At 42.3% G+C, this 25,580-nt stretch overlaps 1 protein-coding gene across 1 annotated transcript; it reads left to right on the top strand.

The window, feature by feature from the left end:
* The first annotated feature begins 1,413 nt into the window (after positions 1–1,413).
* On the top strand, positions 1,414–19,146 carry stum (stum, mechanosensory transduction mediator homolog). Its single transcript, XM_012824703.2, has 4 exons — positions 1,414–1,740; positions 13,682–13,861; positions 16,056–16,064; positions 17,651–19,146. Exons 1-4 carry the CDS (start codon positions 1,572–1,574, stop codon positions 17,683–17,685), a joined length of 393 nt encoding a protein of 130 aa, XP_012680157.2. The 5' UTR covers positions 1,414–1,571; the 3' UTR covers positions 17,686–19,146.
* The last annotated feature ends 6,434 nt before the right edge of the window (positions 19,147–25,580 follow it).

Genomic DNA, 25,580 nt, shown 5'->3' with positions numbered 1-25,580 from the left:
CACTCGAATTTCATGAGCATTCATTCTGTGTATTCAGAAGTGTATTCTGAGGTAATGGATAACACTTGTATATATGCTATACGCAATAACAAATGCATTAGTAATGGTTCATAAACTGCAATGCCTACCGCAAAAATATGAATGGAGGAAAATCTCACATGCCAGATATGCAGAACGTAGAGAATACCACACACTCAAGCACTCAAACATCTCTTCATTGTATGTCTCTGTATATTTCATGCCTAAACTCTTATTTATATAACAACGGTTGTTTTTGGATGCTGTAGCTCTGTCAGTCAACTTCTGCTAACCAAAGCCATCATGTTTCCACAGTCACGGCTAACACAATTATACTGGAGGAAGTACACTGTGCATTACATCCATTTGCTTAACTGGCTGAAATTAAGCAAATTGTGTTTTTATCTAGGGAGGGTGCAGTCAGACAACATTCCCAAAGCAATTTAGGCTATTTAGAGTGCTGCGTCCTTCCCTGTGCAATGCTAAGGCAAAGAATAGCATCCAAAAGGGGTGAGTGAATCAGCTACAAAGATGCAAAGAGCTTATCAAACATTATGCATTATGCTCCAGACTTGACCTTAATGGCATGACTGACTGGGCCTCATAAAAAAAGAAACCTGACAAGTTCAAACAGCATCACCATAGTCTGACAGCTCAAGTGTGTAATTCACTGCTTCACCCACAGCGTCCAGCTTTGGACTTAGTGCTTACAGCTTAGACTGCCATGACACAGCAGCTACTCCGCAGGGTCGAACTATGAAGTCATGAATGAGTCTACTTCTCTCTCACAGTGAATATACAAGTGAGAGTGGACCAGTTTGACTTTAAAGTAGCTGTCATCAAAATGATCACAGTGTCAAAGTGTTGAATGTGAATGTGAATGTTCAGTGTCAAAGTGTGAGATAAATGTGAATGTTGGTGTTGAAATGATTAGCAATCATTTTGATGACCAGCAAATGAGAAAATAATGAACAACTTTGTGCCAGGAGGATGCAAGGTGGATGTCTAATCTCTTTTATAATGTACAAGCTGACAACTCAACTCGACATGAGTCTTCTCACCAATGAATGTTTACTTAGTCAAATGATAATATGTTTTTCTTAACATTTGCTAACAGGTGCAACATTCACAATAATGAAAATCTCTGGTTCTGAAATGAACAGGTGTCAGTCTGGTCATTTATTAATTTTAAATAAACTAAACAGCTTGGGGGGGCGTAATAATAAACGTATTACGAATCTGATCACAGGTGTTCCTGGTGATATTGTAACCTATGACGCGCTTTCAACAATATGAGGAAATGTGTTCAAAATCAGGTGCGACACCTTTGTTGTACACTGTCGCTTTAAATCTATCATTCAAGGTTTAATGTAGCCCACTAGTGTTCGCGAATCTGAGGAGGAGACGGCCTTAGTGACAAAACACGTACAAACACAGTTCACTTCGTTTAGTTGAACATCCTTGGAGAGGTTGTCGGCGGTCTGACACGCAGAGCTCGTTAAATCACTTTTTACGCGGGGGGGAAATCCTTTCACCTGATTTTTACTGACAAGATGGACCACAAAGATACAGAAATGAACGAAAAGGGAATTTCTTCGTCAACCAGTGGAGTTGTTGTCCAAGTCAGAGAAAAGAAAGGACCGTTACGTGCGGCTATCCCGTACATGCCCTTCCCTGTTGCGGTGATATGCCTCTTTCTCAACACGTTTGTGCCTGGATTGGGTAAGTTGGATTCAGCTCGGTTCTTTTAGTTACCGTGTTCTTTATAATTTGTGAGCAGTGGTAACATCGGTTGGCATGCGTGTACTAATTGAATACTTTTCAAACGATTCATTAAAGTGGTTAAATAGGCTGGGGAATAACAGCGCACCGTTAGCTGAGGGGCTGTACTCGTTGAGCGCTCCTACTCTCAGGTAGACTGTATGGGGTGTGGTTGAATTTTACTCCGACAACCCAAGATCAAATAATTGCTATCCTGATATTAAACCCGTTATTGCCTTAAATTAAACTGGACCGAGGTGCAATAAAACTGAACACTGAAGTTTAATTAAAGAAAATTAAATCGAGTAGTCTGTGCTCTAAAAGACCGGTTGCATTCATCTGGGTCAGCTCGAAGCCAGTGGAGCCGAAATGACAGACATACATGTCTTATTCACATCATAGAGATTGCATTAGATCCTCAGATCATTCAGAGTGTGAAAATATATAGCTAATTGCATGTAATCGTTTCTTTACGAGTAGACCCAGCTTGCCATAGCAAGTTTTAGTCTTTGTAGTTTTTACTAAAAGCGATTTTAATAGATTCCAAAAACAAGTAACTGCTTCTTTAATACACATGAACTTGACATTCATTTGTCACTGTGCACTCTCAGGAATTAGCCGCTCAAATGATGTGACGCACTGTTGCTTTAACCCGTTTAATCATGAAAACATGAAAATATTCAAATCATGTGTCATTAGTAACCCATTGAAATAATCAATCATTACCTTTTTTAATTGTCATGCAGAAGTAGGTGAAAAAGTGTGTTTTATGGTTGGTCACTATTGTGACCGGTGGGATAATGTGTTGTATACTGAATGAACCTATTTCTCCTATGCAGTCATCAAAGTTCTTGTGTATCCCAGCCCAGGTATTAACCCATTTAAAACTCACTGTCACTGCAATGCTTTATCACATTCTACATTGATATTTTACATATCAATAACCCTTATACAACACCGATATGAATGACATAAACATATTTCAACATTGTTACTTTATTGTAACCTACATTGTAACATTGTTACTTTAGTGCAACAGGTGTAATATTCATTGTGACAATATCCATTGTATCGTGCAACATTCACTAACAACTATAGCGGTCATGTGATTCATTCACACATTCATTCATTCAGACCTTTGTCATTCATCTCCTTTTCTACTGTCTGTGGTAAATCCTGAAGCACTCAATGTCCAGTGGTGCTTTGCATTTCTCATATGCATAGAAATCTCCTTCCGTGGCTCCGTGGTTTTGTGCCAGACTTTTGAGATGAGAAAGTAAGCAGTTCGATGGTCCCTCCTTTAATAGATAAAAAAAGGCTGTTTACGATTGCACTGTTGAGAGGCCATGCAATAATGGCCACCACCACTTATTCAACCTAACTGATGGTATCTTGAAACCTGTAGGTTGTGAAGGTCCACACTGTCCATGTGCTTATTATGTAGGTCGTGAAGGTCAACACCACCCATTGTGTCGGTTGATGCATTTGGGTTGTGGGGCTTTGTCAAAGGCACTTCGCTCCTTGTTCCATCTCTTGCGGAGGTCTTATTGTATGTCTCCTCAATGTTTGTTGCCATAGTGACAATGTTATTGTCTTTCCAACAGACCAACAACTTGTGTCCTTGGGTCAGAATCTCAGAGGTTGCCCGGGGTAACTTCATGTAGTCTTTCTGTACCAAAATCTTTGTACTATCCTTATGTTAACATATCCTACTAACCTTTTGTGTGGACAATATACCCATGTAATCATTGTGTCGATTTTTGCATTTGGGTTGTGGGACTTTGTCGAAGGCACGTCACTCCTTGTTCCATCTCTTGACGGAGGTCTCACTGTATGTCTCCTCCATGTTTGTTGCCATAGTGACAATCTTTCCAACGGACCAGCAACTCGTGTCCTTGGGTCAGAACCTCAGAGGTTCCCCGGGGTAACTTCGTGCAGTCTTTCTGTACCAAAATATTTATGTTAACATACCATATTTACGTTAACATACCATACTAACATTTTGTTTGGAGTGTTGATGCAGCCATCCTCTTCTCGTGGTGCAATCAGGAAGTAAACAACTCAATTTACTCTAAACATAAGACGGCACATATTTCATTGTGACCTTTTAAATATTTGAATATTTGCTGGAAATGCATTGATACATCATTCATATAACTGAAAACATTTTTCACGGTCACTACTGTGACCTGTGGGATTAAATGAGTCTGTGTCATTTTTGGTCACACTGCATAGGCTACTTTTCAATCAATGTAAAACCAGTTAATAATAAAACATAAATGATCCCCATCATTCATCCTTATGGTCACAATCACTATAATCAACATGTTACTGTAAAACCAGGTTGGATCCCAGTTAGTTTACACAGAGAGACTGTGGGTGCAGAAATGATCTGAGCTGGTCCTTGGTGTCACCACTGGTGTTGGGTCATTTATCACTAACACCCCTTTTCTTTCCAGACGCACACATACACACGCACACACACAAACACACACACACACACAACACACACACACACACACACACACACACACACACACACACACACACACACACACACACACACACACACACACACACTGTAAGTTACACTCCTGCTTCCCGTCCTCTTTGAGATCTTTCTCACCTCCTAATTGGCAACAGGGCACCTCTGAACAATATGATATACTGTATTTATGTCATTGTAGGAACACCGTGTCATTTGCAGCATTCAAGTAGAATTTGCTGGAATGGCTCAGCAGGAGCCGGTGAGGTTATTCAAGATGGACCAAACATTTAAACACCAGACACGCCTCAACTGAAGCGCTCTTTCAGCATACCAGTGGAGGCTTGGACGGGGTGGCCTTAGTGGATTCCAGAGTCGCTGGAATGTGGCGACTGTCTTTAAAATAAGAGTGATATTTTTAAAGTGAGTTCTGACTTTTTGTATGATAAGTGTTTCATTTGGCTGCTTACATATAAAAATGACATGTGCATTCTAAAATAGCTCTTACCAAAACACAAGCAGAATGGGAAAACCTTGACGAATGTCACGTCGTGTACTGGGGTGTAATCTCTGCCCTGTCGCAATACATTTATTGATCCGCTGACAAGTGACCTCCCCCCCCGGCCCCGGCCCCACTCCCCAGGGGCTCCACGTGATCTATAACTCCAGGGCTATGTGATCTATGTGATCTGTCCCCAGGGGGTTTCTTGTCTGAGGGTATGCTTGTGGAGCATACTAAGAATGTGGCTCTTCGGGCCTGTCTCTTGGCACGCTCTCTGTGCCCACTGCAGATGCCCTCTGGTATGCAGTGGGCTCTGGGTCTTGACAGGGCTGGTTAGGTACAGGGGCCACCCGGGAATGAAGTGGGCAGCTGCCAACACAGCTTGCTCATCATCCAGCGCACGCAAACACACACACACATACACACAGAGACACACAAACACACACACATGCACACACACACACACACACACAAACACACACACATGCACACACACACACACACACACACACACACACACACCAACCCCCAATCCCTCCAGTGGCAAGGGCTGTCGTTGCTTAGGCAGCTTTGGTTCTCAGTCACCAGAATGACCTGCGCTGGTCTCTGTTACAAGAGAGAGAGAGAGAGAGAGAGAGAGGGAGAGAGGAAGAGAGAGAGAGACAGAGAGAGCGAGAGAGAGAGACAGAGACAGAAAAAGAGAGAGAGAGAGACAGAGAGAGAGAGAGATAGAGATCCTGTATGCCAAAATGTCAACAAAAAATCTATTTGAGTATCACACATAGCAGCTTGTCTGCTATATCCTTATACAAGGTGAGATAGCAAAAATCTTTCACCTTCCTGTTTAACAGGTGCTTGTAACATAACCTGTGATAAATGGTGGTTAAATCAAGTTGACAGCTGCTGACGAAAGGCATTCAGATCCTTGCTGTTTAAGGAATTAATTTGTATGAAAATGACTTTTAAACCTGACTGTGTCAAAGAGAGGAGCTTGATTTAGGAGTTCACCATTAAATGGATTATAATCAGATTTCCTGCAGTTGGAAGCCATGAGAAGTAATCAATGATTTTGTTTTTGCATAAAGTATCCTAATACCTTTTTATTTATCCAAGTGATCTTTAAAAACATCTGTATACAGTAGTATTAGAACCTGCGTTTTACTATATTAATAATGAAATGAAAAAAAATAACATTTGTCTGCCGCAAGCTGGTTAATGGTGTTTGCTTTGGTATGTATACACACAGTGAGCTTTTCCTCTTTCATGTAGCCCCCTTTTCCACACATGAAAGAGAACTTTCAGCACATGCTTTTGTTCTCATGCCTTTCTCGACAGTACGAGAGACCTATTGTAGCATCCCCATTACTTCCATCCCTAGTTTCCATGGCAGCAGATGCCTATGGAGGCCCCCATTGCTGTCTGTGGTAAGCTGGAGCACGACTGATATCTCTCTGTGATTGCTCGCTGTCAGGGAGGAGAATTTCATGATGAATTAGCTGCTTGTTCCTATATGAAGCTGCCCCCCCCCCCCCCTTGGTCCAACCCCAACCCCACCCCCCTCCCCATTCATAAACCTGGGTTGCTGATCAAATGACTGAGCATGAAAGGTTAAAGGATGTTTGTCTTTGATTTTGGATGCTTTTGGTCTTCTCTGACCTTTTTTTTTTTTTTCAAATGTCTTTTTGTTGATTTTCAGAGAGAAAAGCAAGGCCCACCATCACAATTTAATGGTTTAAGAGTTTGGTACTTTATTTACAGTCTGAGGAAAAGAAACACAAAATGAAAGAGCTAAAAAAAGAGAAGATTACAGCCACATCACCAAGCTGCCTGTCCAAATTACATATAGGGCATTGCCCCAGGGTTCAACACCCAGCTGGCATCTATCAGCCAATTAAAGAAGTGTTGGGTTATTCAGCACACTCCTCTGTGCGGAGAACAGGACTGTGCTATTTTTGGTCAGGCAGAATTTTAGACAATCCATCTCTCTTTTGGCCCTTTCTTCTTCTTCCCCTTTTCATATTTAAGATGTGTTTCAATTTCATAGACTCTCTGGATTTCCGAGTGTCTACTCAAGAAGAATTGTTTAGACGTGGCGCTGGCTGGGTCAGTCCTTGACCTTCATTTCCTGTCCTCTATGTCCGCACAGGCCTTGGCGTATTACGTTAAAAGCTTTTTTCCCCTCCCTCCTCTCAAATGATTCAGAAGACTCGCAAAACATTTCGTAAGTGTGTTGTGGGTGTCTTTCATCCCTTTATAGCATCTCAGATAAACCTTTCAGTGAATGACATCGTTCCAGAAAGAAGCTTGCTAGGTCACGAAAAAAAATTATAGATTATTTTGCCATAACGCACATTCCTTCCTACCAGAGGAATACAATCTCTTGTTCCACTTTGGTTAAAATGGTGGCTTCTTCATGTGTGTTGCCACTTTGCAGACCATCACGCCGTAATGAGCATCATTACAGAATTTTGTTCATATCATGACAATAGGCCTGCTGTTAGATTTCTGTGCTGATTAGTCCTGATAAGGTCAAAGAGGACACCAAGAGGAATTCAATTATAAATATTACAGCTGTTTCCCCGTAGTATAATTGCCTCGTAGTATGCCAATATGGACCGCTGTGGAGGCAAGGAGCCAGGTTTCCACTGCGATCTGTTCTTACCCTCTGCTCACTTCTGTTTCAAATCAACACTGAAATCCTAATTTAAGACCTGATTTTGCTAACTAAAAGCTGTGTGCTTTAGCTTTTGACAGCATTCAACAGAAATCATCACACTGTGTCTATGTTTCTCTCCTTTTCTCTCTCTCTTTCTCTCTCTCTCTCTCTCTCTCTTGCTCTCTCTCTTTATCTCTCTCTCTCTCTGTCTATCTCTCTCTCTCTCTCAGCTTGATGACAGAGTGCTTGGCTTGGAATGAAGTGCGAACGGTTTCCATGGCTTGAAATACATCCTCGCCTCATCTCTGGCGGGGTTTAAGCCTCTGTTCTCTGGCTAACACAAACGTCTTGTCTTTATGCACCCTCCTCCATCTCTCTCTCTCTTAAACCCAGTTTTTTCAGAGGACCTTGTGAAGAGGCTGCATCATTTCTCTAAGACATAGACCTATCTCACCCTCACCAATACAGCTTTTGTGCACAGACATCACCAAGACTCCTTGGTCCTTTGGTCTTAAAGGTTCAGTGGCTCATTACCTGCCTGACTACCTGACTTAATGCAGTAATATTTAGTGATTACAAAGTGCATTGAGCTCCATATGATGCTGTCTCCAAACAGGTGAGTTGGTGACAGTAAGCATTTCAGAGCAATCGCCTGTAAAGAGCTATAAATTGTTGCCATGACTCTCGTCCCATGAGGGGGAAGTCGTCCTTGACACAGAAGCATTGCTCCTGCCTCAGGTCACTCCTTGCGCGCACTGGGAGATTTTTCAATTTCCTGGCTGGACTTTGCACAATAGAGAGAAAATGAGGGACAGTGGTCACTCAGTGACGACGTCTCTCTCGAATGGAGTCTGCAGAGAGACACGTCATGTTGTTGCTGTTTTGAGGAGATAAAAATTAAAATAAGAAAAGAGCCAATATAGACTTTACTCCAACAAGTGGACATTTACAGTCCAGCATTCAATGACACACACACACACACACACACACACACACACACACACACACACACACACACACACAACACACACACACACACACACACACACACACACACACACACACATACATACATACACAGACACACACACACATTGCAGAGAGAGGGAGCTGTGGAGAGAGAGAGATAATGCTTATGTAGAGGTAGATCTGTAAAGAGAGAGCGAGAAAGAGACAGCAAGAGAGAGAGAGTGTGAGTGAGTGGAGGAGAGCGAGCAAACGCTGAGTGGGAGGTCTGTGATTAACGACATGTGTCTGTCGAAGGATTTCTGCCTCAGACACATGAGATGTTAGGCTTGACAGGGCAATGTAGTCAAATACCTCTGCGCTCCATGTCATTCAGGGTTTTGTGGTGGAGAAAATGCAGAAGAGAATTACAGAGAAGTGGTTTCGGTAGTTTAGGCCAAATTTAGCACTGAAAAAAAGTTAATGTTTCAGTGTTTACTTTTAAGGACACATTAAATACTTTTATGAGACCTACTAGAATGACTCATCCGTGTTTTGACTGGTGTGAATGGTCTTGTTTCCTCCTAGAGGAAGAGGGTTAGAGAAGGAACTAATCGAGTAAACAATTACGCTCTAACAAGTTGAAGGATTTTTTAAAAACCTTGTCTAGTCGTACTTCTCTCTTTTTGCTTCAGCTCTATGACGCCAAAGGTTTTGCATCAGATCATTGGGCCTTATTCTCGAACATTTTCTGAAGTTTCTTCTGAAATGTTTCTTACGGGCTTCGGAAAAACAACGTAAGAAAAATACCTCCGCAAAATTCACGAATGCTTGAAAATGTGTTCCTATCCAGCAGAAGTGTTCTGAGCTGTGCTCCCCCGGAAGAGTTTTCTTAAATTGAAAGCGCGTTCTCGTGCACCTGGATTTGCATACATACACCACCCCGCCAGCTCCTTATAAGGGCACACAACCGTAGTGACGTGTGCAGTCGGAATCGACCGAATCTACACGAAAGCAACTCGTAAACGAGTCATGTCAAAGCGGAAAGCAAACACTGGTCTAGTAAACGCAGATCTAACTTCAACAGTGCAGAGGTGGACCGTTGCAGGATGTAGATGTGTCCATTCTTTTCCACTAGCTATATCAACGTGATTGAGTTTAGTGCTTATTTATTTATACACTTACATTTGCAGTGTTCGTGTACATTCACATTTACATTTAGTCATTTAGCAGACGCTTTTGTCCAAAGTGACGTACAAGGGAGAGAACAGTCAAGCTACGAGCAATAGAGACCTAGTGTAACAATAAATACTACTTTACATAAGAAATAGAAAAACGAAATAGAAAATAAAAACTAAGTGCAGGAATGTAACTGCTGTAAGTGCAAGTTAAGCACTAGTCGAAGTGCCAGTTAGGAAGGGAGGTGCTCTCTGAAGAGTTGGGTCTTCAAAAGCTTCTTAAAGGTAGAGAGGGACGCCAATATGGAACTACAAATGAAAATTCTGGATTGCCGTACTTGCACAGACGGCAGTGCCAAACGACGCTCACTAGACAAGCGCAGCATTCTGGTGTAGTCCTTTTATTTATTTTATGACATCACGGTGCCTCGTAGAATCATGACTATACATGTGAAACGTAATTGTTAATGATACAAATATTCTCGTAATTATTATTATTATAATTACTTTAATCCGAGGATCTGTACAGTTGATGTGAACGCAATCACCAACGATTTCTCACAAATTCATTAACACTTCTAACACGGAGAGTTTTCTTAAATGCGATTCCTCAAAAAACCACAAGCCCGCGTGAAAACTCTGGCCGAGTTACGACTGCTATTTCGAATTCGGAAAGTCTTCTCAAGTTCAGAACAAATCCCAGATGAGAAAACTTTCATGAACGCCAAATCTTTTCCTAAATCCAATTCTGAAGAAATTACTTCTTAAATTCTTTTTAACTGCGTTCGAGAATGAGGCCTATTGATTTTTTTAAGTACTTTGGCAAGCCTGTGCTTGGCTTTTCCTAAGGCACCATTTGGACTGTATGAAGGGAAATTTTTATCTTTGTTCAGGTGAAAACTGAGTACTGCTCAGGGTTCTCATACGCCAGCCCTTTGCTGCCAAAAGCCATTGATTGTGTGTAACTTATTCATGTTGTCCAAGTTTGAGAGAGTTTATGAAACTGTTCCCAGCAGAACCTCTGAGCTAGGCTAAAACAAAAAAAATACAACATCTTGATGGATTTACTGTATCTTTGAGGGAAGGGAGAAAAATTTACGGTACTACAGTGATTACTCTGCAGAATGGACCATTTTCATCAGAAGTAGCACACAGCCTCAATCGGGAACTCTCTCCTTTTTGACAAAAAAAAAGACACAGCCAGAAGAGAGACAGAGAGAGAGAGAGAGAGGGAGGCACAGTGAGAGAGAGGGGGAGGCAAGGAGAGAGAGAGAGAGAGGGAGGCACAGAAAGAGAGAAAGAGAGAGAGAAGTAGATAGTTAACCTCCCACTTTTCCAGTGGGCACTAAATGCGAACGCTCGAGAAAATTACAGTCATTTAGCGCGTGATGTGTGGAGACAGAGACTGGCGGTGAGGCTCTGTCACCATCATCACATCCTCTCTTGGGCTGGGATAAGGAGGTGGGGGATGGGAAGAGGTGGTGTCTGAGGTGGTGGAGGTGCGAGAGTGGTAGTCTCCATGGAGGGGGCAGGGCAAGTTGCATTAATGAGGCAAGGTGAGGCGGCCGTGTGTGTGTGTGTGTGTTTGTGTGTGTTTGTGTGTGTGTGTGACTACTCATGACAATGTATGTATATGTTCTGTGTGTATGCCAGGGCAAGAATGGATGTGGGAGCATGGTTTTGTTTGTATATATGTGTGTGAGTGTGTGTGTGTTTGTTTGTGTGTGTGTTTGTGTAATTGTGTGTCTGTGTGTGCATGTGTGTGTGTGTGTTTGGATGTGTGTCTGTGTGTGTGTGAGGAGGGGGGTTAGGGGATGCCACTCAGAAACAGCCGTGTCAGGTGACACCACTCAGTTGACAGCGGGTTGTGTGACAAGGTTCTGTTTATGTTGTGGTCATATGAGGGAGACGAGGGGATGAAAGGAGCAGAGAGAGGCAGATAAAGAATGAATAGAGAGAGAGACGAGAAAGAGAGAGAGAAGAGGAGGGGGAGACAGAGAGAGAGAGAAGAGGAGGGAGAGACAGAGACAGAGAGAGAGCGAGAAGAGGAGGGGGAGACAGAGACAGAGAGAAGAGAAGAGGAGGGGGAGACAGAGAGAGAGAGAGAGAAGAGGAGGGGGAGACAGAGAGAGAGAAGAGGAGGGGGACAGAGACAGAGAGAGAGAGAAGAGGAGGGGGAGACAGAGAGAGAGAGAGAGAAGAGGAGGGGGAGACAGAGAGGAGAAGAGGAGGGGGAGACAGAGAGAGAGAGAGAGAAGAGGAGGGGGAGACAGAGAGAGAGAGAAAGAAGAGGAGGGGGAGGCAAAGACAGAGAGCGAGCGAGCAAGCGAGATGAAGTGGGGAGAGGCGTTGTGATGGGGGTTGGTGTGTGTGAAATGAGCGTCCTCATGTCACATGCTTTAATTAGAGTACCATTAACACCTGACCCCATAGGCCACGCTCATCAACAGGGTGAAAGCAATATCCAGTCGACCAGACAGCACAGATGAAAATAGAGAGATAGAGCGTGAGAGAGAGAGAGAGAGAGAGAGAGAGAGGGAGAGAGAGAACTGTGCATTAAATAAATTCAACAGGATTGTGTGTATGTATGTTGGTGGTTAGATCTACAGTGTGCATGTGTGTGTGTGTGTGTGTGTGTGTGTGTGTGTGTGTATGTGTGTGTAATTACTTTGTTACATGAGAATTACCTAACTAGACATGGATAGATATTATTTCATGCTTTTTGGTTTATTTATTGTTTGTTCGATATTTTGCTGTTTTTTAGTTCTTTAGTTCTTTAGTTGTCATCTTACAAAAAAAATGACTATATTATGTACAGTCTATATAGTTTCGGACTTGTTGCTATGGCAACAATGTGTTTATAGATTTGTGCCAATGAAGCATCATTTCATTTCATTTCATTTGAGGCCTGCAAAGGTATAGCTGGAAAACAGACAATGCGAAGTGCATTATTGTCAGTTAGTCCTCAAGAACTGCAGATGCAGGCCTGGCCGATAAGTGTGAGTTTTTATGGCCGAGGCCCCTCTCCTAGAGTATGTTTACAAAAGGGGGCCTGAGAAGAGGTCTATCTGGTGTTTGGCACAGAGTAAAAAGTGTGTTTTTTTAAATATTTTTTTTAACTTGGACCGAGCTTTTTGATAGCAGAGAAAACATTTTGGTTGTGGGTGGAATATATTGGCTTCCCTGCCAAAAAAAGGAGGAGTGCTTTTAAGAAATAGCATTAAATGGTTGTTTATTTTTCTCTTGTTTATTTTATCTTTTACTTTTCCTGTGTTATGTTACTCTAGTACAAAGCAGTACATTAATCAAAATGTCTGAAGTCAGTTGGACAAGATAATTCACAAATGCAGACATCCATCCACACACAACAAATGATATCTCCGGACCATTTTCCATTGAAAAGACTTGGTGTCCAACATGTACATCATCTAACTTAGATACATTTTTACTGCCCTATTGCCTGTGTTACATATGCTCACCTGCATCTCTCTCATGCCAAACTGGCTACGGTGTGACATGTTTAAAGACAGGCATCAGCTCCTGGCGCCAGACCAACACAAAGATTGACATCCACCCTTGTCTGTTATCGTATTGACTGCTTTAGATAAAATGTGTCTTTCCCTGGATTCAAGATACATTTTTTAATGAATTATCCAGACATGTAGAAATCTCAGGCCTAGCTGGCTTGGAGGTAGTTTTTGATGACGAGATGACGGACCTCTGTTTGTTTTGTTGTATTCTTGGAGATAGGGTGTCAGTATTAAGGAACAGAAACTATATTTACCAGTGGTATGTACTCCCAAATATCTGGAAAAAACATGGCACTGTTTGTTTACTCTTGGCCTCCTGCCATACACCCAGCATCTTTTTTCTTGCTTGTTGACTTGATATCCTCTCTCTCTCTCTCTCTCTCTCTCTCTGTGAGTTTGTGTGTGCATTCATGTTTGAATGCATGCATGTGTATGTGTGAATACATGTGTTTGTCTGTGTGTGTACATACGTGTGCGTACTTATGAGCGTGCTTCTATTGTTTGTGTATGTGCGTATGTGTGTGTGTGTGTGTGTGTGTATATGTGTGTGTGTGTGTGTGTGTGTGTGTGTGTGTGTGTGTGTGTGTGTGCGCGCGCCTCCCACAGGCACGTTCATCTCGGCGTTCACGGTGCTGTGTGGTGCCAGGACGGACCTGCCGGACCGCAGCATGTGCTGTGTGTTCTGGCTCAACATCGCCGCAGCCTTCATCCAAATCCTCACCGCCATCGTCATGGTGGGCTGGATCATGAGCATATTCTGGGGGATGGACATGGTCATCCTGGCAAGTAGGTGTCCTACACCTCACCTGTTCCACCAATAATGTCAAGGTCATGCATTCAGGGGAACACACATGCATATACATATACATATACAGATACAGATACATATACATATACATATACATATACATATACATATACATATACATATACATATAAACATACATATACAAAATACATACTTATACATGAATGTACCTATACATACAAATCGTTAACTTCTCATATTCTATAGGCCGTATTCTCACATTTGCACGCCTTCAGTTTGTGCATTTCAATTACCCCCAATTATCCCCCCTACGCGCTTCAATAACAACCACAGCACTTAACTTCAGAATGAAGCCGGGCTCATGAAAGAGGTGTGATTAATTTAAAATAGAAGATAATACCCTGCTTTAGTTTGGCTGTTGCCAAAAGGTGGAATGTGGACTTCTGCATTAACCTTAGGAATGCCATCAACATCCATGGAAAATCTAAACAAGATTTTGATTTTGAAAATGAAAGCGAGGAGAGAACTGTGACATGAATAGTCTAAAATGAAGACATTTATGTATAACAGATATCACATCACACTTTTGTAAATGAAGGCATCGATGTATCACCATGAACATGTGCAAGGCCTATTTATAAAGACGTGTTGGAGATGTGGGGGATTCATGATTTTAAAAGCACTGTTGAGGAAAAGATACATCTAAATGTCCCAGCTTAAGCTGATGTTATGTAGCCTATAATTAAATGCTCTATATTAATCAAGACATCAAACACCTTGCCACCGAACCTAAAATTTGACACTCAAACATTGTGATTTTTAACCGTTATTTGTACATGTATATTGATGTTAGAACTAGGCCTACTGACGACCTCAAACACAATGGGTGTTTCACCTTGTCTTACTCCAGCCCCTCAGAAGTACATAGCTGAGAAGTGTGTAAGTCAGGGGCAGATGACCACATTTTCCCAACTGTAAACTGTACCCTATATAAACTGCACTACAGTATTTTATATAATTTTAGTTTAGCTATAGTTGCCAGACCGCACCCGAGTATTAACCGCAGGGGTGTATAAACCGTGGTTAATAGTCGGGAAATTTTGCCATGTGAGAATAGCGCCTTTGTGAATTAATTGAAATATATTGCAAAAGAACCCTTCTATGACAGGCATTTAGGGTGTGTTGTGATTAGCATATTGGAGCCAAGCATGTATAATCATTTCATGATGCATATTTGTCACGTTATGTAATTGATCTTGTTTACCATGTAACAGGTGTGAGTAATATTGATGTGTAGGCAGTATTTTTAAAACTCAGAACCTGGCTTTCAAATACATAATATACCAACCAAAGGTAAAGATGTGTATCACTGTAATTCACAGAAAAAAATACAAAAACACACATGCTAAAATCGAATAGCATAATTTGCATATTGCCAGCAATACCAGTTTTAACTGTGTATATTGTTATATATATAGTATAATGTGGAGGTTCTGACACTGTTAACTCTCACAGCTCTCCTTAATTCCACACACACCACACGGCCTTGAAATCCATCAAACATGAACATCAAAGCACTGAGGCGCAGCATCCAGTCAAACTCAAAGCGGTGGATCTATAGAGAAAGCCCTGCATTCACACCATGATTTACCTCAGTCGTAGTTGCCACTGGCATGCTTCCCCGTCTTTGCTTTTTAGAAATGGCTACTGCCTTGCTATCGCCCCCTCCATTCTCTTAATGATGCCATGGTGGCTTTCTTCTTGTCCGTTGTTAGCACGGAGGGACGGTGGGGTCCCTCCCCTGTTGACAATTTGCTGTTGTGGGGAGAAGGCCGAGTTGGGGGATGTGTGTGATATTAATTGCCACGTGTGTGCTGATGGGGTTGTTCCCGACAGATTTAATTCTCTCTCACTTTATCTATCTATCTATCTATCTATCTATCTATCTATCTATCTATCTCTATCTCTCTCTCTCTCTCTCTCTCTCTCTCTCTATCTCTATCTCTATCTCTATCTGTATCTTCATTGTACCTCCCGCTGGCTGTGATGTTATTGAATATGCTGTCTTGAATAAAAATCCATGATTGTGTTTTTCAGAGACCAGTCACAGATGCTTTCTGAGCATAGGGCTTCTATTGCCCCTTGAATTACAATTAATTGTCTCCCTTTTCTATTTGTTTTCCTTTCCAATGCCCCTCCAATGGATGATAGTCTCTGAAGGTAGGTATGTGTGTTTGAAAGAGTGACTGTTTGTCTGTTTATGGGTGTGTGTACTTAGCCAGATATGAGTGAATTTACCTCTGCTTGTATGTTTGAGAGAGTGTGTGCGCTTGTCTTTGCCTGTGTACGTGAGTGTGTCTAAATGCCACCTTAGTTTGTGCGTATACTTGTATGTGTATACATACATGTGTATCTCTCCATGTGTGTGTGTGTGTGTGTGTGTGTGTGTGTGTGTGTGTGTGTGTGTGTGTGCATGTGCATGTATCTGTATGTGTATACATACATGTGCATATCTCTATATGTGTGTGAGTGAGTGTGTGTGTGTGTGTGTGTGTGTGTGTGTGCATGTGCGTATGCATGTGCATGTATGCATGCATGTGTATTCCTCCATAGCCTCTGACCCCTGCTGCCCACCGTGCTGTCTGTGTTGTGGGCTGGCTGCAGCACAGCTGCTGGCATTCTGTTGTTGTCCTCCGTCTCCGTGCTAATGTGCCTCCCACCAGCTCCCATCTGCCAGTCTCCCAGCACAGCCTTTTCATCTCACTCTCCCTCTGCTGCCCGCCAAGAGAGACAGAGAGAGAGACAGACAGAGAGAGAGAGACAGAGGGAGAGAGAGAGACAGAGGGAGAGAGAGAGCCAGAGAGAGGGAGACAGACAGAGAGAGAGAGAGACAGAGACTCCATTGCATTAATTTGAAATGGGATGTATCTCACCTAGCCAGAATGGTGCCACTGCTGCTACTACTAACCCCAGCCCCCAGCAGGGCGCCAGTCATTCATTCCCTGTACAGGAAATGTCAAATCTTAATGTGCAAGCTCCTTTTGTGTTGCATGCTCTTGACAGGTGCTATCTGCCCAGATGGGCATGTAGGCACTCAACTACTCTGAGCTTCCAGTTTCCTCAAGTGGCTGCCAGTGCCTCTGTGCTGGGCATTACCTGACTGGATAGGAGCCTCCTGGGGAAAGGTCACAAACAATCTGGGAGGGAAAGCTTGTCAAGTTCCAGCCTTTTTGATCCCAGGTTTAAGACTGCGAAATGTCTTTGAGTCAATTATTTTACGGTGAAAGCAGATGCTAGAGCCTGCAGAGATTGGCAAGGCCAGGGCCCTTGGAATCTCATTTTAGTCGACTCTTCTAGGCGCAACAACACCCAGCTGTCAGCACTCTGCATGGCTTGAGTAATCAGACCCCCGGGCTTTTACCCAAAATCAAATCCAAAACCAGGACAGTTTCAAGGTGGCTACACTTGACTGGCCTACATTTGAAAGAACACAAAAGAACAACTGTGTGTGTGTGTGTGTGTGTGTGTGTGTGTGTGTGTGTGTGTGTGTGTGTGTGTGTGTGTGTTTTCAATCCGGGAAATGCATGGGTGTATGTACCTCAGCTGACTGGCTTTGCTGTTTTGTCGATCCCTCTGGAAACGCATACACTGTTTCACCTTACATTTCACCTACCATTGTGCATGTGTGTTGGCTGGTTCGAGGTCGATTTCTGTTGTGGTAACCATGTGGCTTTTGATTCAACATTTGACCTTTGACCTTCTCACCTTCAAACCCCACCAAACCTTTACCCACTCTATCCCCTCAGGTAACAAGGATCAGGACGTCCCTCAGCAGCTCTGAAGTGAGGTGGCCAAGCCCGAGTCAAGAATGTACAGTTTCAACCCTGAACCCACTCCAGGGGCCTCTCTCTCTGATGGGGGTGGGGGGGGGGGGGGGGGGGGCGGCAAGAGCTGAAACTCAGGCCTAACACAGAGGCTGGAATCTGGGGAGGGGATGTTGCCTCATGACCCACGTCACCCTGCAACTGCAGCTTCTCTGGGTGGAAGCCAGAAACAACTACACGCCTTCCCACCGTAAGATTGAGGGATTGTCTTAGCGCTCTGTGGCTAACCACCAACAGCAAAAATATCCACTTAAAACACTAAAAGATCTTGTATAATGTGCCAACTGTCTGTACTGTGCTGAATACTTTATTTTATGGGAGAGTCGCCTCGTATTATCATGATTTAGTTTACCTTTCTTATTCTTTTAGTTTTTTTGAATAAGTAAAATGTGTTTGTTTTTCACGATGATCTGTTTTGTAGTGTTGTGGGGCTCTCCTGGATCGTACTTCATGATGTGATGTGTAAAAGCCTTAAGACATGTGAGAATGATCTTGACTTCAAGTATAAACAGTATTCTGCATGGACACCACGGCTGTTACCTTTTAAGCGCTTTAAAATATTTTACCTGCAACACTCTGCCATCCATAAATAGCCATCTTGAGGGCTCGCTGTTTTCCTATCGCTGTTTATCAGTTGTTGTCATTGTGGAAAAAACATCTTTGTCATATTCAGTGAAATTATTCTGGGCCAGTTACCATAGATACTGTCCACTTTAATCAAGTATTGACTCGAGCACTCGGGATTTAATAATGTAATTAGCTGGAGTTATTTTTACTTGATTGAAATGATAAAGGGGAGGGGGATGCCGTGAAAGGAAATTAGGTTTTAGATAGATGATTGATTTATCTATATAAAAAAAAAATGAGTCTGTAAGAAGGTATTAGCTTTGAAGTAAACGTTTGTTGAAAGTGACGGAGTAAATAGATTTATCGGAGTAGCTGGTTGGTTTATCTGGACACCCTTCTCACAGTCGGAGTATCCAAAGAGTCACGTTAGCCACTTACTGCTGCTACCACAACTGGATAATTCAACCTCTGTTCACTGAACGCTTTTCATTTTGAATTAAGTTCAGTTCAATGGCCTAATTGTTCTGGTCTACATGCTATCACAGCAGTTTTTATCTTTTCCTCCATTAAAAATGTAAAGCCTTGTATAGCAGTGACTGAATTGGATGAGTTTGAGATAAAATGAAGTGGTTGAAATGGAAAAGGTTGAAGCCTGAAATGAGGCCCCTTTTCAATCCTTCTGCTGTGATGAAATGGGTGTAGATCAGGCTTGTGAACTCAAACCGCCTTATTTCATATCACATCCAATTATATGTTGGATGACTGTTGAACATAATTGACAATTCATGCCAAAAAAAGCATATCTGAAGTGGTGACATTGATGTACAGATAAATAAAAAGTGTCGGTAATACGTCATGAGTTCTGTGTGTTTCCTGACGGCCTTTGAAAGGTTCGAAAGTTTCCTACTGAAGAAGAGCAAAAGGGCCCGTTATACAGCATATTTGCAGAGCTGTTGTCAAGATGGCTTCTGCAACGTTCTGTCTACCTGTAGCAGGAGCTCCACCTGAACAAAGGTGCAGGAGGGGACAAAGAGGGTTCTGGGTGGGGGGGGTGGATGGGGTCTGTGCGGGTTGAAGGGGTCACCCCTTTTGTTTGGCCCCGGGTACAAAGGTGCACCTACAGAGAGCAAAGAAAAAGCACCACAACAGCCAACAGAGGAGGTCATTCACTGAACGTGCAAAACTCACACAATAACCTCCACAGAACAGGACAGGACAGGAAGACCTGTGAACCCTGCAGCACAGAAATAAACACTGAACCTTAAATAATACAGTCACCAGTCAACTCCCAAAATAATAAATAAACACTGAACCTTAAATAATACAGTCACCAGTCAACTCCATAAAGTGACATAGGTGGGGGGCGTGGGGAGGAGCAGGCCCCGAAAGATACAGCAGGCCCTGAAAGATACAGCAGGCCCTGAAAGATACAGCAGGCCCTGAAAGATACAGCGGGCCCTGAAAGATACAGCGGTTTCCAGATTTTAGATTATTGTGTAGTGTAGATTTTAAATTTAGAGTTCAGAAGCACAATGACTAGCTACACCTATGACTCCCTCGCGGAGTGAGCACTACGTCAAGACATCCACATTTAGCTCACTACATGTTTGTGTGTTATGCGAACTGGTCAGCATGTTTAATGAGCAACATAATCTATGAATTGTTCTCACTGTCGAAGGGTAAGAAAACTGTTATGGTAATAGGTAGAGTGGAGTCAACAATTAAACCAAAAGACTACAGTTTCTCAGTCGTGTAACTTGTAACACTTGTAACACTGACAGAAGTGTCTGAAGCAAATAGTGGTGATGTGTTGTGACCAGGAACAAAGACTCTGTGGAGTCTGTAGTGGCCACACCCCAGGGGATAGAGACTGGCCTGGTATAACCAGATATAAAGTCACTTCGTGAATAGGGTCTGGCCACATTCCATTGGGGGTTGTTTACCATTTGTTGCATTCTAATGGACACAGACTAAAGGGGCCATTTTTAAACCACTGGACCAGCCTTTAACCAATCAGCATTGGCCACTGTGGTATTTCTAATTTACTTTGGTACCATTGATGCAAGCCAATATATTAGGCTTTTCCCAAGCTCTGTTGCCAGTAAGGCAACAATATCTTTTCCCGAGATGAATAATATTATATCATCTTCTTGCTTTTGCTCAATTCTTCTATGTATGCTAGCGTTGCTACTACTGTTTCTATCACTTCATCTAGTTCTCAAAATGCTGCCATTGTTGTAACTACATTTTAAACAAACGCTTCATTTCAACGTCATCACAACTTACCCACCCCCACTGGTCGCTGATTGGTCCATCCTTCAGAATGGCTCAGTGATTATTTTGCAAAGAGGGGTTTCCAGAGTATATAAGGCACTTGTCTCAACAGGAGACTGCAGGGTTGAGGTAAGGTTAGGGACCTTACTCTACTTAGGGGCTCTACTGTTGAGAAACGGTCCTTAAGAATAGACTACTATATGTCATTAGATAAGACAATTCAAACATTTACACAATAACATACTTGGTTACCACAACAACTAAGCATGACATTAAAATAGCTATGGTCTATCAGACAAGTTATGTAGACTGTTGTGTATGGTATGTGTATGTGTATGTTCTAATTCTTATTTTTATATAAATAAACACAGCCTGTCCTCCCCACAGCAAGTATGGTATACATAAACATGTAAAGGCTAATAAATAGATAATAAGGACACTTCATCATTTACATTTTTTGCGTTTTCATTTGTCATGTTTGCTATTTCATCTGCATTTCAAGGCCAAATCAAGGAAATCCATTTGCCTTGTCTTTTGTCTTGTATTTTCTCAAGCTGTTTGTTGTTGGTTCTCGGTTCACATTGTGTCTTGTTCCTTTTTTTTTCCATCTCCTGAAGACAAGCTGTTGTTCAGTTGGGCAAATAAAAAGGGTATTGTCAGCCCACATAGTGAATCTCTGGCTCCTTTACAAGGGAATAAATTGTGTCTCCACAAACAAAATTACTTGGGTCAGTGAAATGTAATGTAAGTGCAGTAGCAATCACTGAAATACCAGTTTGTAAATATTCTTCAATCTTTAAAGGTTGAAAGAACTGCTAGACAAGTATTGTGCACTTGTGCATAAAACAAGGAGAATGCTCAATGTTGATAGTTGAGACAGCTGGTTATTCAGACAACCAACAGGTGGCACTGTGAGATGACATCTATTTATTAAATGCCTCAATGGCGCTGCTGTTACGCTGGGTTTGAGTCTGGTACGTCCTCTACCAACTGTTATGTTCTGGTTGTTGTCATTTTGCAGTTTGCTTTGATTCAACAGCAAATTAATTGTAACTGTGCTGCATTTTGATCATACCCTCTCCTCATTTAGCAAGAGTTTATACTGACTCTATGCTAAATACTGACTGAGGGCCCATGGTTGGTTTGGTGCTGCCAAATCCAATCAGATGTGTGAGTCATGGATGACTGTCTGTCGACTGGCATGAGGAGTGAGAAAAACAAAACAAAAAAATATTGGTAGGAGCACCCGATCATAGCCACGCTCGTTGGCTGCACACCGTGCTTCCGCCCCCTTCAGTGAGTCTTTCATGCTGGGCCGACCCTTGGAATGCTCATGGTGTGTGTGTGTGTGTGTGTGTGTGTGTGTGTGTGTGTGTGTGTGTGTGTGTGTCTGAGTGTCTGTGTGTGCGCAATCCACCACCAGCTGCCTCATGTCTCGTCTGTGACATCACACAGTCAACAATGCAGAGCAGGAGGATGGCACCACGTCCAAGCACACGGAGGACAAGAGGGAAGTAAAAAATGTGATGGCCTGCAATGTTCCATCTTAAGATGGTATGTTCTTGTTGCACCCAACCCTGTGATCTAGCTAATCTGCAACCTCAAATTTCAACCAATGTGGTTAATATTAGCAATAAAACAATTCATAATAGTATTATATATGGCTTCATAGCTCACATAATGTGATCTTTACCCTCGAGGACAACATCTTTCGTCATTATTCATGATGCTGATTACAATATTAGGCAGTGCTTACCATTGTCTTTACAGCTCTAGTTGCAAATGTGGTATGAAATCATCTGATTGATTTGTTTGTCATTCAATCACTTATTGGAGAACACATCCATGCTTAGATGGAGACAGATGACAGATGCAGGGTATACATAAACCTATTGATTTCCCTCCATCGTCATTTATCAACAACCCCCTCAATAACTGAGTGAGCAGGGAAAATCAAAGGCCTTTGGGAAAGCCAGATCCCTACTCCATACTGGTGAACAAACACTGTGGTTATTACCCACAGTTCAATCCTTTCTTCCTCAAGAGCTCTTGCAAAAGATAGACAGCAAGCTGGGGGCCCTGGCCAAACAGACCTCTTGGGGGGGTATCTACCTGACCTGTAACAGGATTATGAGTAAAGCACAGCTATATTCAAAACATGACATGCAGCAGAGAACTCCAATTACTGGCATGTCAGTGCTTTTGCTAACCAACAATAAGTTTGGCAGCACCACCAAGAACAACCTTGAAGAAGTGGGTGGCACAGCCGGGCAAAGGTGCTATATGTCAGAATTGTACTTTAAAACAATCTAATATTAAGTAGGAATAGCAACCGAAGGTGAAGAAATAACCATTTTGATGTTAGGTAAAAAAAAAAACGCCTGCGCACGGTGTTGTCCAGATATCTTCTGAAGTTAGCAGGCCAACCCACTAGAACAGGGGTTTTCAAACAGTGGTCCATGAAAGCATTGCAGGTGGTCCCTGACCATGCATTCAGTACTGGAGTTTCTCTCTGGGAATCACATTTTTTAAAACAGTGGTCTTCAGGTTGCTTCCTAGTCTGAATAGTTGTCCCTGGGTCACAATCAGTTGAAACCCCCTGAATTAAAGCTGCGCTATCCTCTCTCATAATACCAATTTGTACCTCAAGAGGCACTAGTGAGTCACTATAGCGAAAACAGCAAGGCAAAGCAATGGGCTGTTACAGGCATAAGCCCACACTGTCAGGAATTGTGTTATTAATTGCTAAAATCTAATTTCAGAGGCTAAAATAATGACACTTAAAATGTTTAATTTGTGGAGAAATGAATGCTCAGATTTGTTTAACTACAGAGCATCAATCCATTTTCAAAGTTCTGGATTTAATTCACAAACCCACCCTAAGGAAGCATGGCTATCCTGTAGTTGGTAGCAACAAGTAGTTCAGTAGCAAGCCCATCGGCTAACATTAATGGTTAGACTATCAGCTAGCTCAAAAGCTTGAGTCCTTAAATAAAAACCTACAGGGGTCTGTTTGCCTCGCCTAAGTCAATCTAACATGTAAATATCAATTGATATCTTTCACTCATACAAATGTTTTCATGCTACAAGTAGCCTTTAGCCTCTGTCACCTTTGCCAAACATTTTGGTTAACTCTGCAAAGAGAGAGGAGGTAGGGGTGTACAAATGTAGTAATATGCTGCCCCCAATAAGCTTGGGGTGGGCAGGATGAGGAGCTAGCCAGTCTTATGTATTACTCCCTTTAAAGTAGGTGTACACCAAAGGGGGCCAGGCTTTTGGGCGTTGGCTTCAGCCAGTTAGCATAAACTGTTTAGGTGCCAAGAAGTTAATTTCCTATTACCTGATGGAAATCCTGTTCCTGTGTGGCTTATCAGTGTAGGGTTTGCGGCCCTGTTTTTAGGTGTAAAAACTAAGCACTATGAAAAAAGATGTCTGAGATTCATTTCATACTTCCAGGACTGAAGTAGCTAGCATATCACTGACCATTGAAATTAATGAGAGTGTAATCTACTACACTGCCCCCCACTGGCAGTGTGGCGTAAGCGCAGGCTCAGTGGTGTTCCAGTGATGAGCAGCCAGTCATTTAGATTTTCTGCACCCCGGGTGGCCAGCAAACCCTTACACCAGGAGAGAAGGATGTGTGGGTGGGTTTTTCTTTCTCTCCGTCTCTCCTCTCTCATGGCCCCTGTCCAAGCTCTCTGCTCCCCCAGGCCAGCCTCCCTTTCTCAGGCTCCCTGCCAGCAATCTGTCTCAGGCCAAGCAATACTAAATATGGAAGTGCTGCTTTTGGGGAAAAAAGCCCCCTGCATCTCTGGGCTGCACAGTCCCCTGTGTCTGTTTTGTGTGCTTTTTTTTTTAGAAATGACCCACTACACACATTCCAGTACATCCTGTATCTATAGGTTTTGTATACATGTCCCGACAGGCTTATAACCAACCAATCAACATACACGTTTATGATGTCAGTGAACTTTTAAAAGCCCTGTGTTGTGCTGGGGTAATGGCATGGAATAGCCACTAGTGGGCTACTGTTTACTTTTGCAATCTGAACTAAGAAACATGGTTTCATGGTGGTTATCTTACAAACAGCAGTGTACTGAACCCAGTGTTTGTCTTGTTTGGGGTATGTTGCCATGGGCCCATGCATCGCAGATGTTACTTTATGGTCTTGTGGCTTAGTTTTAACCAGGACAGAGAAGTTGTATTTTTAAATGCCAGGCTTGAAACTGACTTTAATGACAAAACAAAAGTGAAGGAGTCATCGAATCACCGTCCTCTTGCCTAATATTGTATATGAGTGCAAGTCTAAACACCAAAACAAAACAAAAAAATGTTGTCCTCTCTCCACAGCCCAACTGTTTTTAAACAATATACAAAACATCAGTTACACAGCAACTGTGGCAGCTCGAAGGAAGGTCTAGACACGTTTGCCCATATAGTTCCAATATATCCACATAGTTCATGGAGTTCCATTGTCCATCCTATGGTTATAAAAAGCTATTACGTTCTAGGTAGAACAATCTGCCCTTTCACCTTACTATGCACTGAAGGGCATTTAGTTTTGGATTAGACTTCCTTGATGTGGCATTCATTTAGGATAATTCTTGCTAACCCCTGAATTATCCATGTACAAATGTAGTTTATATTACCCTTATAAATGCCTTCAAAATGAAAAGGTTCCTATTCCATAGTATAAATAATTCTTTAACTTGATTGTTACTTGATTATTGTAAATCGTCAAATGCAAATGAGCTTCGGTTTATACTTGAACTCTGACCTGCAACTTGTTTACATGCATGTTTATTTGTTTACATGCATGTTTATTTGCAGAAAATGGGTTAGACACAGCAGGCTTATACTCGTTTCCTTGCCCGTGACATTTATAGCATCATAAAAGTTGTTGATGCGTCCCTTTTGATTGGCACCCATGTGGCATTTCCAGAACAGACTGCAAAATGAATCCACACAGCAAACATTTAATCATACTCAATTCTCTGTGACATGATGGGAA

This window comes from Clupea harengus, chromosome 15 (genome assembly GCF_900700415.2).
Source record: "Clupea harengus chromosome 15, Ch_v2.0.2, whole genome shotgun sequence".
NCBI lineage: Eukaryota > Metazoa > Chordata > Actinopteri > Clupeiformes > Clupeidae > Clupea > Clupea harengus.
This window is presented reverse-complemented; position numbering and strand designations above follow the sequence as displayed.

What these genes read in the sequence shown, in the direction of transcription:
- stum (XM_012824703.2), top strand. Translation starts at nt 1,572, where the DNA reads ATGGACCACAAAGATACAGAAATGAACGAAAAGGGAATTTCTTCGTCA. An exon ending in CACGTTTGTGCCTGGATTGG is followed by an intron (nt 1,741 to 13,681) that starts GTAAGTTGGATT and finishes CGCCTCCCACAG; the next exon opens with GCACGTTCATCTCGGCGTTC.